Consider the following 20,000-nt stretch of genomic DNA (forward strand, 5'->3'; position numbering starts at 1 on the left):
TTGTGTATTGGTGTTTTGTTTATTTGTCTGTTGGTTAGTTTGTTTATTGTTTGTCTATTTTTTGTTCATTTGTTCCTTCCTTCATTTGGTTATGGATTTTGTTTATTGTTTTGTTGCTAACATTTTACTGTTTGTTTGTCTAGTGTTTGTTTGTCTATTGGTTTTGTTTGTATGTTTGTGTATTTGCTTGTTTGTGCACTTATATTTGCTTGTTTGTTTGTCTGTTTGTTTACTTTTTCTGTCTATGTTTGTTGATTTGTTTGCTTGTTTGTTTATTGTTTGTCTATTGGTTTGTTTATTTATTGTTTTCTTTGTTTGTTTGTCTATTATCTTACTGATTTTCTGTATTCTTTGCTTTCCTTGTTTCTAGCTTGTTTGTCAACAAAATTTGGTCGCAATTGCTCATTAACTTGCTCTTGTTCTAATGGAGCTCTTTGTGATCGCTTTACTGGGGAATGTAGATGTCTTGTCTCGAACGGTTGTGTGTGTTCTTCTGGCTGGAAATCTGTTGACTGTCAAATACCGTGTGACCAGCACGAGTGGGGACCGGGATGTATGAATAATTGTATGTGTACACCGAATGGAATATGCAACAGGTGATTGTACTGTGTGGATGGATGCTTGTAGAGTGGCAGGAAGACAGACAAACAGAGAAATAGACAGACAGACAGACAGACAGACAGACAGACAGACAGACAGACAGACAGACAGACAGACAGACGGATGGACCGACAGACGGACAGACAGACAGACGGACATGCATACATACATACATACATACAGACACACATACATACACACACACACACACACACACACACACACACACACACACACACACACACACACACACACACACACACACACACACACACTAATAGACAGACACACAGTGACACTGATAAACAGACAGACAAGCTGACAAACAGACAGACAGGCAAACAAACAGACAGATGGATGGATGGATGGATGGACAGACACCCAGACATAAACACAGACAAATATATTAATAGTTTCTTATCTTCAAATAAATAATTTTTTACACACAGACCGACTGACGGACAACAAACAGTAGATGGAGAGGATGATAAACAGTTAATGGATACGTGTACGCAAGGCTGTATCAACATGTAACAGTGCAATGGATGGATAGACACACCGACGAACAGAATGACCAATAATCTGGCAATCTTACTGATGGAGAAACAGAAAGATGGCAAAATGACAAACGTTTTATGGGCTCGATTAGAAAGCACAAAGACAGACAGAGAACTAGACAGTGAGACTGGATGAAGAATATGCTGTGCACTGATTCAGATGTACATGTTCACATCGTGCTCGTGCACACATACACACAGACAGACAGACAGACAGACAGACAGACAGACAGACAGACAGACAGACAGACAGACAGACAGACAGACAGACAGACAGACAGACAGACAGACACACACACACACACACACACACACACACACAAACACAGACAGACAGACAGACAGACAGACAGACAGACACACACACACACACACACACAGACACACACACACACACACACACACACACACACACACCGACTGACCGACCAACCGACAAACCACATTAGCATAATTGTTGCGTCTATTTTCAGATTTGATGGCACGTGTGCTTGCTTTCCTGGATACATCAACACGACATGTAACCAACCATGCTCCAGTGGCCAATACGGCAACAACTGTCAACTCAACTGCACGTGTGACACAACCAACTCACTGTCCTGCCGAAACACAGACGGATATTGTCACTGTCTGCCTGGTTACCAAGCCACTGACTGCTCTCAGTCATGTGTTGCCGGCTTCTGGGGTCAGGGATGTAGCAATAAGTGCAGGTGTAAGAACGACGCGGAGTGCATAGCCGTGGATGGCAGTTGTATTTGCACTCCTGGGTATCAAGGTGTGCTGTGTGACATTCCTTGTCAGCAGGTAGGTAGGCAAAAGTCAATTTGTGGGTTGAATATGTTGAACACATTTTTCTACAATATTTGCTCTTGTTTAGACAGTCAAACCAATGCGTTTCTATTTCTAATATTAATGTGGCTAAGTAGTATAAATACGTATTTCCTACAACACTGAACGTATTACCTACCTGTGTATTACCTAGACGCAGGTAGGTCCCAACAGTTGAACTAAAAACCTCGACTTTTAGGTGCATGGAGGCATGTATCATATTGTACTGTCATAGCTTTACTGGAGGTTAGAATTAAAATCTTTGTGGTGACTGTGTTAGCATTGCACCACTGCAATGTCTGTCTGTTTGTCTGTCTGTCAGTCTGTCTCTGTCTGTTTGTCTGTCTGTAACGGACAACAACATTCGTCTGTTTGTCTGTCTGTTTGTTTGTTTGCCCGTCTTTCTGTTTGTCTGTGTGTCTGTCTGTGTGTTTGTCTGTTTGTCTCAGTCTGTTTGTGTTCATTAATGTATTTTAATTAATTTACTAATTTATTATAATTTTTTAGTTTTTTTTATTACTTTATATTCATCGAATTTTTAGTATTTTAATTTATTGTTAATTAGTTATTTTAATATAATTTATTACTTTGATCTATCAGGGTTACTATGGACCTGGATGTACGAGACTATGTCAGTGTCAAAATGGTAAATGCAACATCACCAACGGAGCATGCACTTGTGACCCTGGATGGCAAGGTGTCACGCATTTCAATTTGTCTAATCAACATGATGTTAATATTCGTTATGATTGTAGGCGTATATTGTGATTCCAAGTGTAATTACGGCTACTGGGGATCGTCGTGTACAGAAACATGCGACTGCAATGGTGGATCTTGTCAGTCATCAAGTGGATTGTGTAGCTGTTTGCCAGGATACAAGGGCACACAGTGTTTACAAAGTAAACATAATTGATTAAAACGTTTATGTCTTATTGTCGTACCTCACATAGAAGGGCATGCCCTTAATTGATTAAGCAAGAGTTTTCAGATAGTTTTTAAAGACGTCTTGCGACTATAAAGTCATACCTTGTAAGTGCTTTAGCGGTGAAGCTCCAGACATTGTTATTGTGCTAGCTCTCAGCTTGTGTGAATGGTCTGACTGCTTTATCACGCTCCAGGAAAAGATTTACTCAAAGGTCTGGGATTGAAATTGCTGATCACTAACCATCACAGACCGAGGAATTCTAAAACTGACTGAACTCAGCGATGACAACTCAAATAAAAAGTGAAATTTGAAATTAAAAGATGAAACGGAAAATATGAACAGTTGAAAATAAAAATTGAAATTGAAAAATTTTAAATAAAAATTTACCTATAAATTCAAATTTTTCTTGCAAAATAATTGATGGTCACTGAAAAAATTTGAAAAAGTTAAAACTTGAAGATTAAAATTAAGAATAGCCGGCAGTGTCACATACCTAGAATGCCTTTACAGTAAGTTGTGACGTCTTTGAGAAGAATTCGATCATCGTTGCAAGATAGAGTGATGTACAGGATTAACAGATTAAGAAGACAGTGATAATGAAGCAGAAATTGAAGAGATTGATTATGCTGTCTTTCACTGGTTTGCCACCTGTTTGAATGACATGCTCTCAGAAACGACATGCTCAGTTGCAACCACATTTCCATCTACATGGGAACACACATCTGGGTACAAAGAACTGTCTGTGTGGTAGCTTGATGATTTCGGAAACTGTGCCAAGTGGGAATACTGATAGTACTTTACTGTTCTTGCTAGACATGGCTTGGTGTAGATTGTGGTTAATTTGATGATGCACACCAACAGATTGGTGTGCCATGTGCGTACTCTTGTGTGCATTGATGATTTACTAGGCTTTCTGTACTTGTAGAATAGACTGACATGCGTACTTTGAACAACACGCTTGCTTTGAATGACAGTGTTTCCAGTACCGCGAAACAATAGAACGACATGTTATTCAAATTGGTGAACTACATTACACATCAGCGGATGTGCAGTAGAAACATTTGGTACATACACTATTTGAGTTACATTGTATGTGAGTAATTTGTATTGGATCAGAGGAAATTGATTGGTGTGGCCTGACTGTTACATTGGGTGTCACCGTGATTATTTGGTCTTGTTTTGTTGATTGTGTTGTTTTGTGTTTGTGTGTAGGTTGTTCGAGTGGTTTCTGGGGCTTGGATTGTGGCTCTGTGTGTCAGAAGTGTAGCCATGGAAGTGGCGTTTGCCATCATGAAACAGGACGTTGTCCGTGTCCTGCTGGGTACAAAGGTGTAACATGCTCACAAGGTTAGATTTTGTTGTGTATTACTTTGTCTGTTTGTAGTGATGCATTCTGTCTGTCTCTGTCTGTCTGTCTTTTCTGTCTGTCTGTCTGTCTGTCTGTCTGTCTGTCTGTCAGAATCATTTATTTCTTACAATCACACTATCATACATCACAGCAGAAACTACTCGACTAAAGCTAAATGCTTTATAGTGTTCATAGGTAAGTGTATACATATTTTCTGAGGCAAAAGAGACAACTAAAAGAACACTAATGATAAAAGAATTGAGTGCTGAGTGACTCGGGAATCTGACACCCACCACACAACACATTCAATTTCTTCTGAATGACCCGTGCGTTGTACTTTTGCAGCTGCACTGAAAAGCGTTTGTCTGTCTGTCTGTCTGTCTGTCTGTCTGTCTGTCTGTCTGTCTGTCTGTCTGTCTGTCAGTACATATATTTTGAACATTGAACTATTATACATCAGCTGCAAATCACTATAGTAAAGTCCAGCTACACAGCAATTACAAGCTCCTAAAGTCTTCAAACTACAGCTGCACGCACAAGAAAGAATACTAGTTAATAGAAAGTAGAGTTCAAGAGTCCGTCTGTCTGTCTGTCTGTCTGTCTGTCTGTCTGTCTGTCTGTCTTTGTCTGTCTCTGTTTGTGTGTGTGTGTATGTGTGTGTATGTTTGTTTGTCTGTATGTCTGTCTGTCTGTTTGTCCATATTGTTGTCTGCTGTTGATATATTTATGGTGTATGTATCAGTCACTTTCATGACTTTTTAATAAAAGTTTTTGTCTTTTAGCATGTCCTTCAGGTAAATATGGCAGCAACTGCCTCTCAGATTGTCATTGTGTTCACGGCACTTGTGATCCGGTCACTGGCCATTGCAGCTGCAATGCTGGATACAGAGGAGAGAACTGCACAGAAAGTAATAAACACGTGTGTGTGTGTGCGTGTGTGTGTGTGTGTGCGTGTGCGTGCGCGCGTGTGTGTGTGTGCGTGCGTGTGTGCTATTCTGTCTGTGTGCATGTGAGTATGGAAATTAGACTTTTGGTGATTGTTGCAGCTTGTTCTATTGGTACATATGGGAAACACTGCAGTCTCACATGCGGTTGTGTTCATGGTTTGTGTGACATCATCAATGGCAGCTGTACATGCTCTTCTGGATACGTCGGAATTTTCTGTAACCAGAGTAAGAAACCGTTGATTGTGTGACACACACACTCACACACACACACACACACACACACACACACACACACACACACACACACACACACACACAGACACAGACACAAGTTTGATGCACTTAACTGTAGAGAAAATATGTGACTTGCTTTTGCTTTTCTCGTAGGTTGTCCACAAGGTCGATATGGTTTAGACTGTGTAAAGCCATGTGATTGCATCCACGGTAGACATTGTAATCACACCAGTGGAGTATGTGATTGCGACCCGGGATGGACAGGAACAAAGTGTGATCAAGGTGTACCACATACGTGTACATACAGTAACAGTACTGTGAGCTACCAGTTGTACGTGTAGTGTACTGTACCTATGGGTGCATTACATGTTCATTTGGTCCATCATGAAGAATCTCATGAGTCAAACTACACAACATGTCACTACAATTTCTGCAATATTATTGGCTTGTTCTTGCCTTGGATTACTGTAATTATTTTAACTAATTATTTATTTTATTTATTTTACTACGATTATTGAACTATATGAGTTTTTAATAAATATTAATTAAATGACAAGTTATTTGATTGTGTGTTGTGTGTTATAGTATGTCCACCTTTGACTTCCGGCAAAAGTTGTCTTCAGTCGTGCGATTGCCATAACAGTGCGAGCTGTGATCCAATAAATGGAGATTGTCGTTGTGCTGATGGCTGGATCGGTACATCTTGTCTTCAAGGTTAAATCTGTTGTCATTATGTGTTTGTAGTCGTGTGTTTGATGTGGCAATTGTTTGTTGTGATTTAGCCTGTTCGTTTGGGTTTTATGGTTCAAACTGTTCTGTTCCTTGTTCTTGTATGGTGAGTGTTGGATGCCATCATATTAGTGGGAAATGTCAATGTCCTAGTGGGTACACTGGCGATTCATGTGATACAGGTATTTGTAATATACTAATTAATTAATTATTGATGTTGTCTAACACATTGTAACAAGAAATGTTAAGATGGATATCTGCAATTAATACATTAGTGTAATATATTGAGAGATGCATAGTGTATTGAGAGATGCATACTTCAATACAATACTCAGAGTGAGTCTAGTGTATTGTGAGATGCATCCCTCCAATACAATAGTCTAGTGTATTGTGAGATGCATCCCTCCAATACAATAGTCTAGTGTAGTGTGTGAGATGCATCCTTCCAATACAATAGTCTAATGTATTGTGAGATGCATCCTTCCAATACAATAGTCTAATGTATTGTGAGATGTATCCCTCCAATACAATAGTCTAGTGTATTATAAGATGCATCCATTCATGTCAAATACAATATGTACCATAATGATCTGATAATTGACTCTTGAAGAACACGTAATATCTTCTCTTTCAGTGTGCCCAAGTGGATACCATGGTGTAGACTGTCTTGGTCAATGTAAATGCGATGCAATCAACACATTCAACTCTACCCGGTGTGATCCCTTTTCTGGTAGATGTCACTGTAGACCGGGATACACAGGCAACTGCACACAAGGTCATTTCTATTATGATATCATTAAATTATATATCTGAAGTGTTATTGTGTTTTGATTTGTAGTGTGTCCGTTGAATAGTTTTGGTCTTGATTGCTTATCTGCTTGTCTTTGCGAGAATAGTGGCGAGTGTGACCATATTAGTGGTGATTGTACTTGTACAGCTGGATATCTTGAACCATATTGCAATCAGAGTAAGATGATTATTCTACCGTGAGCGAGTGTGCCTTTACATGTACACACACACACACACACACACACACACACACACACACACACACACACACACACACACACATACACACACACATACACACACACACACACACACACACACATGCATGCACACACACACACTCACACACACACACACACACACACACACACACACACACACACACACACACGGTAATTGTTATGATGTTTATTCAGCTTGTCCTCATGGATTGTTTGGACTCAACTGTCTCAACACATGCAACTGTACATGGAGCAACTCGGTTGGCTGTGATCATATAAATGGCGACTGTCTCTGTTTGCCAGGATACAATGGATCACTTTGTGAAAACAGTAAGCTTTACAGCATAGGTAGAAGGTTGACTTAATCATTTGTGCTGCCAGTAAACACACAACTTGTCGTAGCATGTTTTTGTATACCATATTGAAGTTAGTACATGTCGTAATACATTAGCTGCTGCAAACAATCCCAAGATCCCGAGTACTCTGAAAGTGTTTACATGAAATGAGCTTTGCACGACAGACCGGTGCTTTGTAGCGTATGTAAATTGCTTACATGACTATATTTGTTGTTTTCTTATTGAAACATGATTTTTATAAGTCGATCACCACAGAGTACATTGAAAGTTTTATGACAATGGCTCATATACTTGGCTTGATTCATCGCAATCAACAGAAGCACCAGAAGCAAATGGAATGTGGACCAACGTAGCGTGGCTACTTACGTGATCCGATAAACTCCGGGTACTGTACATCTTGTGACTGGTTAGCACTAGCGAATCGCAGCTTTAACTCTGCAAGCTAATCTATAATAGATATTCAATAAGATAAGCCAGTTGTACAAAAATATATTGATTAGTTATAGCATCATACTGGAAGTAGGTGGCAAACGACCACAGACAGAAGCTCACTTTTTGAAGCCTTGTCTGCAGACTGGCTTTGGTGCTTATGTGATCAAGCTGTGATATGGCAGTAACATTGCCAGTGATTGTGTTATCTGCATCAGTTAATACTGTTTCACATCATCAATATAAGAACGTCTAGGGTTTACTTTATATATTTGTGAAGTATAGCATTCATTTACTTACCATACCGTTTCCTACGTCTGTAAGTGATTTATCGATTGTGTGTAGAATGTGCCGGCTTTTCGTATGGTGTCAAGTGTGCCAACGAGTGCACAGATTGTCTGTCTGGTCATTCTACCGGCTGCCATGCAAAAACAGGAGATTGTGAGTGCGAGAGTGGGTGGACAGGAACACTTTGCAACGACAGTAAGACCACCCATCTAAACTAGTTTGTTTCAAACTGAATTTGGATGTTTGTGTGTAGTGTGTCAGACAGGTTTTTATGGTCTTGGATGTCACAGTGTGTGCATGTGTGCTAATCAGGCTGCATGTGATCGATTCGATGGCAGCTGTACGTGTACAAGAGGACATACGGGCCAATACTGCACACAAAGTATGCTAGTGTGTATAACTCGATGTGAAATTGCTATTTTGATGTACGAGTTGTGTTAGAGTGCACTGGTTTTATGTTTGGACAAGACTGTGGTGAAACGTGTGATTGTGATTTGAACAATACGTTGTCTTGTCATCATGTGAATGGATCGTGTTACTGCAAACTTGGCTTCAAGGGAGATAAGTGTGAAGAAGGTCAAAAAACAAGTGTCCCTGTTTGTCTGTCTGTCTGTCTGTTTGTTTGTCTGCTTGTTTTTCTGTCTGTCTGTCTGTCTGTTTGTTTGTCTGCTTGTTTTTCTGTCTGTCTGTCTGTCTATCTGTTAGTTCTCTATTTAATACATCATCAAGAATAGAATTTAGTACAACATCACTAACACTAAGCAAAGCTAAACATAAAACTACAAGTCTTTGGGACCCAGCTAGTGGCCCCTCAATACATCAACTAACTATTTGTCTGTTGTGTAGCCGTCTGTCTGTCTGTCTATTTGTCTGTCTGTCAAAAAACATCTATTGGTAAACATCAACGCTATTACAGTCAACGCTAAATCACTATCTATGAGTCCAAGAAAAATGACCCAAAGGGTCATGAAATGAAAGCTTAACGTACACTCTGGTAACTGTAAAAACCAGCTACGGAGTCATTTCTACACACTATTCTGTCAATCTTCTTCGCCAAAACCATACTGTTACACCGCTGTAAAGTAATGGACATTAATCGTCTCCAATAAGTCTTGAACTCACTGGAGTTCACCTTGCCGTCATCATCTCGTGATCGCAGAGAGATTTGATGGAGAAACTTTTCTCCTGCATTTCCCCAGCGGCCATAATGCTCAAACACCAGTGGAATTAGGCATGGAGAACCCCCACTAGTGTGAGTCTCTCTGCTGTACTTCTCTCTCTTCTTTCCCTCCCTTTTTGAAGCAGCAGATCCATCAGTTGTAGCTGCGACTGAAATTATGTCGGTGCTCCATGGGTGGGCTAAGGAAATGTCGAGCTCAACGTTAAAGTCGGTTGCATTATAAACAGCAATATCGGGTCTGGACTGAGAGCTGCTGTAACAGTCTCTTGGCTCAACGGTATGGGGAAGAGACACGCGTTTCAAACACTCGGACCAAGCAGAGACTATTGAATTATGAGACCAAACTGGTCCCCCACCTGTCTTACAAGTAATCAGATGATATCCTTCAGGATCTAAGGCTGTGCCGCAATCACATAAGGTTGCTGACAGAGGCAATGGCAAACGCATACCCAACCTCAATAAAGCTGCCAGGCGGAACAATCCAGGGGAAATTGCAAGCTTTCTTGAGCTGGGAATGACATCTAGCCAGGCTCCTGATCCCCTCCCTTGAAGAGATCTCAAACGAGCTGCATCCTTGGTCGCAGATCTTTCAATCATGTCCTGAACTTTGAGTTTTGTCTGTTTTTCAGTCAAATTGTGCTGAAGCCCTTTGGTGTTGCAGAGGAGATCTGATAGGGCCTGACCTGGACACAGGGACTGCTGTAGGTGATGACTAATGCTGTTCTCTTGTGCTATTGATGATGTTGTTTCATTGATTACTGAGGTTACCAAAGGCTGTAGGGTTGGAAATCGATCCAGCAGCACATGGAATGAATGAGCCCAACCAGAGGCAAATGCTATTGGTGAAAGATGGGTCGCAGGGGTCATTCCAAAACCACCGTACCTCACAGGGAGAGTTGCCTGTGCCCAAGGTTCAGCAGTCATTTCATCAATGTTCAGTAGTTTGGTAAAGGCAGTGCGTGTTTGTCTGTCATGTATGACCGCAGCGTGACTTAAATCTTGAGGAGGAATACTCCTTAGCAGGTGACACAAACGGTTAATATGACAATAGCGAAGGAGAAGCAATGCACTTTGTGTATCCTCCAGCTGAAGCAATTCCTCACAGAGTAAACTTCCCGACTGGGCACAGTCAGTACAGACTGTTGAGATGAATGAGCTGTTGCCAATGGGGATCCCCAGTATGATAACACCATCACTTGAAACCGGGAATGAGACATCACAAGGTGGTGATACCTCAGAAATAAACAATTCACACTTCTTATCTTGAATTACTAGTCCAATAGGTGAAAAAGAAGATCTGAGATCAGCTGACGCTGCTACAACAGCATCGACTGGTCCCAAGATGAAAACGTCATCCAAATATGCTAAGCAAGTGACATTTGGATTAGCTCTTTGCACCTCTAGCAGACTGCTCTGAATGGCAATGGAAAATAGTGCAGGACCGAGTGGGTCTCCTTGGTGGATTCCCTCCTCTGAAGAAAGTATTGATACCCTCTTTCCATTGGTGTAGACTAGGGAGCTGATGTCGGAATACATTTGAGACACGTGATTGTATATTTGTGGAAAAGATTCATATACTTTTTGCAGCAAGTGTGACCTTCTGATGGAATTAAATGCGTTCTTTACGTCTGTCTTTAGGATTGTCCAGTCCTTGTTAAACTCCAGCAGCAGGCGGATATGGTTTACAACCAACTCAGATCCATTGTCTGTCGCTACACCGTGCTGTATCGGTGCAAAGAAGGCTGAGAGTGACTTTTTTAGCTGGCAGCAAATAGCCTTAGCGGTCACTTGTCGAAGAACTTCACCTATCGCAATCGGTCTAACATCTCCTGAAGCTTTAGGAAGGGCAATAAGGCGCGCCGATGATAGTAACTTGCAGGCCGATTTAGGAAGCTTCCCCTCTGCTATGCATGTGGCAGCATAGAACAAATTTTCAGCAGTTTCAGCATTATCCAGCAGTAGACGTAGATGCTCGAAACGCCACCCGGATGGACCTGAACTGGATCCACGAGGATAGTGACGGATTTTAGAATAAAAAATTGATTTGCTAAGACTGATGGCGTTTTCATTACGTGGATGTACCCCATTGAGGTCGCCCTGTCGTTTGGGGTGCTTGTCTGTCTGTCTGTCTGTTTGTCTGTTTAGTTGTCTGTCTTTTTTGTTTTCTGTTTGCTTATTTGTTATCAGTCTGTCTGTCTGTCATTTGAACTCATTTTTGCTTAGCTGTTTTTAAATCTGTGTGTTTGTCTGTTGTTTATGTGATTTTCTTATCTCTTTACCCAACTCGTCATGTGCATCAATTGGTGTGGTTTCATGCTCAATGTATTTTGTCTCTTTTCAGTGTTGATGCTGATGTGTATTACTGATAAAATTTAATATGTTCAGTGTCTGTATGAGCTAACTTTTGATGTATTTAGCTTGTAATGATGGTTATTGGGGTTCTGGTTGTGTCGAAGTCTGTCCTGTTTGCTCTCCTCACATTCGAACCTACTGTAGTCCCAATGATGGAAGCTGCAACTGCCTGCCGGGATATCACAACTATTACTGCACGTCAGGTAAACTGATTGAAACTGCACAATCGTGACACGAAAATAGTTGTATTATGATGTGTGTTGCATGTGTGTGTGTCTGCATGTGTGTGTGTGTGTGTGTGTGTGTGTGTGTGTGTGTGTGTGTGTGTGTGTGTGTGTGTGTGTGTGTGTGTGTGTGTTGCATTTTCTTACACATTAGATTATTTGTTGATTATTTATGACGACAGTAGTCACCAAAGTTTTCGTTTTTGAATTTATCAATTTTTTGCAACATTGTCTTTTCTTTGCAGATTGTTTGGTTGGTGTGTTTGGTGATGGCTGTTTGTTGCAATGTGAAGAGTGTGATCATGACTATCTCTGCAATCATGTACATGGAGAATGCCAGTGTAAGACATGATATTCTTGTGGACACACACACACACACACACACACACACACACACACACACACACACACACACACACACACACACACACACACACACACACACACACACACACACACATGCACACACGCACACACATGCGCACGCGCGCGTGCACACACACACACACACACACACACACACACCTGGAACCTGGAATTCCACCATACCCACTATGGGCTTTGGCATCGCAGAAGTTTTCACCAAGAAGAGTGGTCATTGGCTTGTGACGGGTCAATATTCAATGACACCAGGTCTCGTTGAATTGTGTCAATCCACCTGTTCTTTGGACCATGCTGAGGGCGATTCACATTATGCAACTTGCTTCTCAGCAACAACTTTTGTGGACGAGTGACATTCATTCGTTGTAAATGACCAAGCCACTGCAATCTTTGATGTTGAATTTGACGTTCAATTGGTTCTTCCTTGGCAGATTTCGAATTGAAGGAATTTCTTATCTTGTTCAGTCTTGATACACCCAAGATAGATCTAATACAGCGCATATGAAAATTGTTCAGTCTTCGGATATCTACTTGAGTGATTACCCAAGTCTCACAAACATATAGTAAAACTGGCATCACTAGTGACCTAAAGACTCTCAGTTGGGTGTTCTTGCTAAATCCTTGGTTTGTGAACACTCTACGTTTCCAAGAACAGAATGTCCTGCTAGATTTCTGAATACGTTCAACAACCTCTAAGTGACAACCCCTGACTTAGTCGCAATGCTGCCCAAATAGCAGAATTCAGAACCTTCTCTAGAACACAACCAGCAATGGGGTGAAAGTCCTCTCACTGAACCCTCCGAGGGGGTACCTCATGGGACCTTGTATTTCCGGTAGTTTCCTGGCCAGGGGGAGGAAACGCATGCTAACTTCAGTCTTGGCAAGCTGATGATGGTGTGAGGCTAGGATGCGCTAGCCCAGCAAGCTGGTCATCTGACTGTGTATTTGCTACTAGCAGAATAGAGCGCATTCTGACACACACACACACACACACACACACACACACACACACACACACACACACACACATACACACACACACACACAACACACACACACACACACACACACACACACACACACACAACACAACACACACACACACACACACACACACACACACACACACACACACACACACCAAACTCACTCACACAAGCAAACAAACACATGCAACACTGACACACACAAACAAACAAACAAACAAACTCTCACACAAACAAACAAACACTCACACACAAACAAGCAAACACAAACATACACCAGTCATAAATGCTACATGTACTGTTTTACAGATATCAAAGAGTCAATATTTTGGATTGATTTTTCTGTTACCTTCACTGAGACACAAACGAATGGCTTTCAGTTGAACCTCAAACTCGCTTTAGCTGAGACTTTCAACCTGTACGCTCCATTTGAGGTGAATAGTGCTTTACATTATTAACATAGACTGGATACATACGTACATTATTGGTTGACTTATTAGCTATACACTATAGTTAACTAATATGTATAACTAATAGGTCATGGTTATAATAGTTGATTCGTCACGTTGTACATGCATATTTTATAGATTGATGTTGAAGATCTGGCTGTTGATCCTTTAACATCATTTGTGAATGCAACAGTTGATGATGGAATCGATGGCTTGTCTTTCTCTTCTCCTCTTCAACGAGTTATGAATTACAACAGAAACTATGTCGCAAGAATAGTTGATATTGACTCAGTGGATGGGAACGACAGGTGAGACTCTTATTTTGATGTTTCAAAGTTCGTGCATGCTAGCGAATTCATGGTTTGTGCAGCAATGTATGCATTTGTTTGTCTGTATGTCTGCATGCTTATATATTATTTATCTCTGTGTCGAATGTTTGTTATCTACTGTCACTTGCTTTTCTTTTGTCATCATCAATTGATTGTATGATTGGTTTTTGTCTTTTGTTTGTTTATGTGTGGTTGTGTTCTCTTATTGTTATTGTTTTGTTTGTGTAGAGGCTGTTCTAGTCTGTTGCTTACATTTGTTGTAAATTATTGTGGTGTAGGTCATCAATAGTTAGAGTGTCATTTATCATGCTCTACAAGAATATGCCAATGAAAGGCGTGAAGGCAGTTAATATTCTGCTACCGATTCCTGAAGACAGGCTGCAGCAGTTTTTCTCAGTTGAAGTAACTGGCAGGCCAGCGACAGAGGTAAGACAGAGCACTCCACCTAATGCCAATGTCAACAAACATTGCCCTGAATGAACAGGCAGGCAGGCAGGCAGGCAGGCAGGCAGGCAGGCAGGCAGGCAGACAGACAGGTTGAGTTTCTGGACATCTGGAGAAAGAGATTCTCAACTCAACTTCAGAAGTCAGTGTTCTCCCCAGGCATCTCAAGACGTGGGGGCCCGCCACGCCTTGGCTAGATTTTACAAGGACACACCCAATCCTGCCATCCCTTGGCTAACGCCGCCACGCCTTGACTTTTGCCTGTCACGCCTTACTATCTATATGTGTTAGGCAAGAAATGGGAGACCAATGGTTTGGGTTCTCGTCTAGATGAATAGAACACCTGTTGTGTTTGTGGAAAGTCCAAAAGCAACGTCATAGAGACTGCTATGTTCAAAATATACTTATGACGTTGTTTCAAATCCGATCTGACGTCATTTGATGGCGTATTCGCCCACATAACAATCCGTATGTGAGTCACTTCCTCGGCAGCCGTTTGTGCCGTGCAGTTGTTATTGATGCATTGAGAGAATACGAAGTTGCAAGACAAAGTACATCAATGCGTCAAATTGTGTTGTTGAAGTGATAGCTCAATTTTTCGTTCTTCTAGTGGCGTTTTTGGGACATACGGAAGTTGATCTGGGAGGCGTTACCCTACACAGGATGTAAGACAATGCACTGATTACAGATGCCAAAACGTGCTTGAACGGCATCAGTCCAAAGCCAAAGTTAGCGAAAGCATTGCTCAGGTTAGTGTAGACACGTTCGCAGTTTTGAAAATCTTGTAGATCTCGGCGAGCATGCCGATACGCTTGCGCACATCTCTAGCGTCGATATCAGCATGGAAATTTATCACCGACTGCTTAGCGAACTTGTCTACTAGTGCTACGTTACTAATGAAAGCTATTACAATCGATTTTGTGATTTGTATAGGCTTGGAGTAATTGGGAGTCGCAAGTTTTTGACATGCAGACTAGAAAGTAGCCTGGATGAAAAGCGGGTTAATGATAGCTTGCTTGTGTTGTACTCTGTCAACGCATAGAATTGTTGTACAGCTAAAATTTTAGACCAAACACAAGCACCCTATGTTGCTCTAGCACTGCACCGCAAAGCCAGGAAACCCCACTCAGATGACCACGCCCACGTTTGAAGCAACCACGCCCACAAGTACGTTTCCATTTAGCCACGCCTGCACCGCCCACGCCTTTGAGATATTTTGTGGAGAACACTGAGAAGTGCAATGCAAAGGTCATCATGAGAAATATCTCAGCTCTGACAAATGACATTGACTGTACACTCAAACCTCCTTTATCCGGGCAAAATGGGACCGGGGAGTGCCCGTATTTCAGAATGTCTGGATAAAAGAAAGAGGTAACGCACGTTAGCTTTGGTGTCCCAGACCACCTTAATGTACATGTCCAATGTACTCTAATTCTGTCATGTACCAAGTGTCATTACGATAGGAAGATGCGTGTACACTCTTGTACTCCTCTTTCTAAGAAGAGCAAAACAACTGCCACAACAATTACGAAATGTTGAACTAAGGTTCAGTACGTGGGAAAAACGACCCAATTCTAGTTTGTATTTGAGACTGCCTTCTCCTATTGGCAGCAAGATCTCTCCATTTCTTCACCAATAACAAATGCTCCAACGTCACATTATCTTGTTCTTCCAACCATTCTAGGACTGTGGCCAAAGCATCATATGCTTGACTGTGTGTCACTTTGGCTGAACGTTGAATTTCCGCTCCTTCATTTGAATCTGAGCTGTGATCACTGATCTCATCAGCAACTGTGGCAATAATTTCAGCGTCTGACAAAATTTGATGGCCTGGATCATCAACATCCTCAGAAAGCCACTCCTCTGGATGCTGCCAAGATGGATCTCCTTCAACATAGCCCAAATCATTAAAAAGAGTTCTGACGTCAGAGTCTTCTGATGCATCTTCAGAGTCATCTATAGCAGAGCCACAAGTAGAATCAGATGGTAACAGGACCTTCCAAGCCTTTCTTAGACTTTGATTGCTTGTTTCATTCCATGATTGTGCTGCCCAGTAAACAGCATTCTTGATGGTTACATTCTTCAGGATGTCAGTAATGGACAATGAAGAAGATTCGTTTTCCAAAATGATGTGGCGCAAAAGATGTTTCTTATACCGCCGTTTCAAAGGATCCAATACTGCTTGGTCCATAGGTTGCATAAGAGATGTTGTGTTTGGAGGAAGGAACATTGTCGTGACACAACCATCACGTGACTGCAACACCTCTATTGATGGATGGGCTGGGGCATTGTCAAGAAGAAGCAGGATTTTGTACTCAATCACATTTTCCTCACAGAATCGTTTCACACGAGGTACAAACTTGTGATGGAACCAATCTGTAAAAAGTCTAGCATCCATCCAGGACTTCTGTTGTGAAAAGTAGTGGACTGGCAAGTTGTTCATATCCATGTTCTTGAAGCAACGAGGCTTTGCACTCTTGTTAATAAATGCAAGCGGTAATCGGCAAGTTCCAGATGCATTGGCACAACCCAATAATGTGACCCTTTCCTTAGCCTTCTTGAAGTTCTTTGCCCGCTGTTCTCCTCTGCACACAAGTGACTTGGAAGGCATCAGTCTTCACCATAATCCAGTTTCATCGGCATTGAAAACCTGATCGCTAGAGTAGCCTCCTGTTTTCAATCTGCTTTCCAGTTCCCTTACAAACGGAGCAGTAGCTGCGGAGTCTGCTGAAAGTGACTCACCTTGCAGAGCTATCTGTCTGATTCCATGTTGACTACAAAACTTGTCCAGGCAACCAGAGCTTGCTTTGAAGGAACTAGGGTCGTCGTTTGGATACAGAGATGGAAAAAGCTGCTGAGCTTTCTCTTGCAACAAAGGACCCGACACTGGGGCTCCCCTGCTGCGCTGCTGTGTAAACCAGACGTAGCGTGAACGATCTAGTTGACTAAAATGAGGATCTCTAATAATTCTCCACTTAGCATATTCTTCTGGTGCTTCGGCAGCAAACACGTGGTCTTTGATTTTATCACGAAGTTTCCACACGTCCGCCACAGTAGACTTCGGAATTCCGAAGATTTCCGAGGCGTGTCTCTGTGACTGACCTTTGCTGATTTCATCAATGACCTTGAGCTTCGTTTCAAGACTGATGCAGGCGCGCTTTCTTTTCTTCGAAGCCATACTCTCATGCACTGGCGCGTGAACGCGACTGAACATACGGGAGTTTGTTGTTTACGTGGTGTGTAACCTGGGAGCCCCAAAACATATATGCGCAGGGTTTCCGAGGGTGCAAAGGTGCCCGGTCTAAGGAGGTGCCCGAATCTCGGAGGTCCGGATAAGGGAGGTTTGAGTGTACTGTAGATTGCTCTACCCAGTTTTTCAGCCACTAAATTGGCTCTGAGTAGTCTGCATTATTCTCTTTTTAGTGTTACATGTTTGTTTGTTTTTAAAATCTAGTCCTAGTAAACTCTCGTAGTTACAGAACTTTATATAGTTACCTTGCTAGCATTGTATTATAGATGTATGTTTGAAATAAATGTTATTTGACAGACAGACAGACAGACAGACAGACAGACAGACAGACAGACAGATCCCGGATGTTGAACGGTTGGAAGCAAGAAAAGGAAAGATCTGTTTTTACTTCTTTTTGCTCATGTCTGAGACTTTCTCGGAACGGGAGAATTGCCCTGTCCGTTCGTGTTTGTTTGAAGGATCTTTACAGCGAGTTTTGAATCACATTCGCCAAAGTCACAACTCTGATGACCTACCGCATTGCTTCGTCACACGCTTGGGCCTTCAGCGCTGTCAATTCTGCCAAAAATGGTTCGCTAAGTTAACTCAACATCTGGTGCAATGCAAAGCTCGTTCGAAATCTAGTAAGGAAAGGCCTACTGTCGCTTCTCAATCTGTTTCGGTTTCATCACCTACACCAGATGTTGATGTTGCTGTGGCAATGGATGCGAATGACATCAAGCCGGGTCTTATCTCATCGACGTGTACGTCTTTGGAATCTGCCGCATGGCAATATGTTCGAGGAATATCCATAGATGACATTCTACATGCAACGCCACCTAGATCTGTCCAAGTTATCAGGCCGGAGATGAAGTCTCGTTTTCTAGATTGTTGTGGACCGGTCCTAGCTAGGATTAGTGAATACCCTGATGATGAAGATGCGTGGAAATTGCTTTTTCTGCTTCCTAGGATGCTGTTGTCTCCTCCCGCAAGAGGCGGGAAAACAAAGAATAAGTGTATTATTGGAGCATATGATGATTTCAAGAACTTCAGATGGGATCAGTTGATTGATCTTAAGACCAGCCAGATGATGTCATCGGAAGGTAGAAAAGGATCTAAAGATCTAACCAGGAAGTCAGCGCTCCGTTTGATCAGATGTGGTGAACTATCCAAAGCAGCACGAGTTCTCACAAGTTCTGGCTTTGCACCAGCAACAAAGGAGACTACTCAAAAGCTTGCAGCAAAACACCCTAGGAGGTCCTCAGTAATTGAAGAGCAATTAGCAGATCCTTTTATTGAGTCTCCTGTAGAGTTGTCATCACATCAATTCATTACCAACATAAACAAAACTCCTAAAGGATCAGGATGTGGACCCAGTGGCTGGAGGTATGAACATCTTCGAGTTTTGATATCTGACTCATTCACAGCTGAGAACCTTTTCAGAGTTTGCTCTATTATTGCAGCTGGCTTAGTTCCTGAACCAATAACAAAGCTATTGTGTGCAGCTCGTCTTATTGCTCTGCCTAAGTCTTCAGGAGATGTGAGGCCCATTGCAATAGGTGAAGTGTTTCGACGAATAACTGCAAAGACTATCTGTTCTCAATACAAGGACTCTTTTAGTAAATTCTTTGCTCCTTTACAGCATGGCATTGCCACAGATGGTGGAGCTGATCTTTTGGTTCATCATGTTCAGTTGCTGCTAGATTCTCATAAAGATTGGGTGGTCATGAAGACTGATGCCAAGAATGCCTTTAATTCTGTTAAAAGGTCTCATCTACTTACTCAGGTCTCAAAACACTTTCCTGAGATGCTTCCCCATGTCAACCAAATGTACGCAGGCTTTGGTCCCCTTATCTACTTGCAAGGAGACAGCCATGTCATACTGTCTTCTGAAGAAGGCATACATCAAGGGGATCCTTTGGGTCCAGTTTTGTTTGCTACTGCAATTCAGGAATTGTTGACCAAATTGCAGAATGATCATCCTTGTGTAGTGGTTTTGGCATATCTAGATGATGTGTTTCTAGTAGGCCCTTCTGATAATGTCTTGGCAGTCTTTGAAGACCTGAAGCCTATGTTCCATAATATTGGTTTGGACATTCAGGACACCAAGTGCGAAATTTACAACCCTTCATCTGTCGAGATCGAGTCACATACATCTATTCCTATCACAACAGA

At 41.8% G+C, this 20,000-nt stretch overlaps 1 protein-coding gene across 1 annotated transcript in view; it reads left to right on the forward strand.

Moving 5' to 3' along the window:
• The window catches only part of LOC134188344 (uncharacterized), a 42,164-nt gene that overhangs the window by 18,051 nt on the left and 4,113 nt on the right, over window positions 1–20,000 (forward strand). Inside the window, exons 21-41 of the mRNA XM_062656539.1 lie at window positions 371–596; window positions 1,631–1,961; window positions 2,586–2,682; window positions 2,741–2,884; window positions 4,123–4,257; window positions 5,041–5,166; window positions 5,305–5,430; window positions 5,593–5,721; window positions 6,025–6,153; window positions 6,222–6,350; window positions 6,803–6,943; window positions 7,007–7,135; window positions 7,374–7,508; window positions 8,309–8,446; window positions 8,505–8,633; window positions 8,693–8,827; window positions 11,849–11,986; window positions 12,253–12,348; window positions 13,684–13,808; window positions 13,962–14,131; window positions 14,431–14,578. Coding sequence (XP_062512523.1) covers window positions 371–596; window positions 1,631–1,961; window positions 2,586–2,682; window positions 2,741–2,884; window positions 4,123–4,257; window positions 5,041–5,166; window positions 5,305–5,430; window positions 5,593–5,721; window positions 6,025–6,153; window positions 6,222–6,350; window positions 6,803–6,943; window positions 7,007–7,135; window positions 7,374–7,508; window positions 8,309–8,446; window positions 8,505–8,633; window positions 8,693–8,827; window positions 11,849–11,986; window positions 12,253–12,348; window positions 13,684–13,808; window positions 13,962–14,131; window positions 14,431–14,578 — 3,056 coding nt within the window. The remainder of the gene's footprint in view (window positions 1–370; window positions 597–1,630; window positions 1,962–2,585; window positions 2,683–2,740; window positions 2,885–4,122; window positions 4,258–5,040; window positions 5,167–5,304; window positions 5,431–5,592; window positions 5,722–6,024; window positions 6,154–6,221; window positions 6,351–6,802; window positions 6,944–7,006; window positions 7,136–7,373; window positions 7,509–8,308; window positions 8,447–8,504; window positions 8,634–8,692; window positions 8,828–11,848; window positions 11,987–12,252; window positions 12,349–13,683; window positions 13,809–13,961; window positions 14,132–14,430; window positions 14,579–20,000) is intronic.

Source organism: Corticium candelabrum, chromosome 12, assembly GCF_963422355.1.
Source record: "Corticium candelabrum chromosome 12, ooCorCand1.1, whole genome shotgun sequence".
Lineage (NCBI taxonomy): Eukaryota > Metazoa > Porifera > Homoscleromorpha > Homosclerophorida > Plakinidae > Corticium > Corticium candelabrum.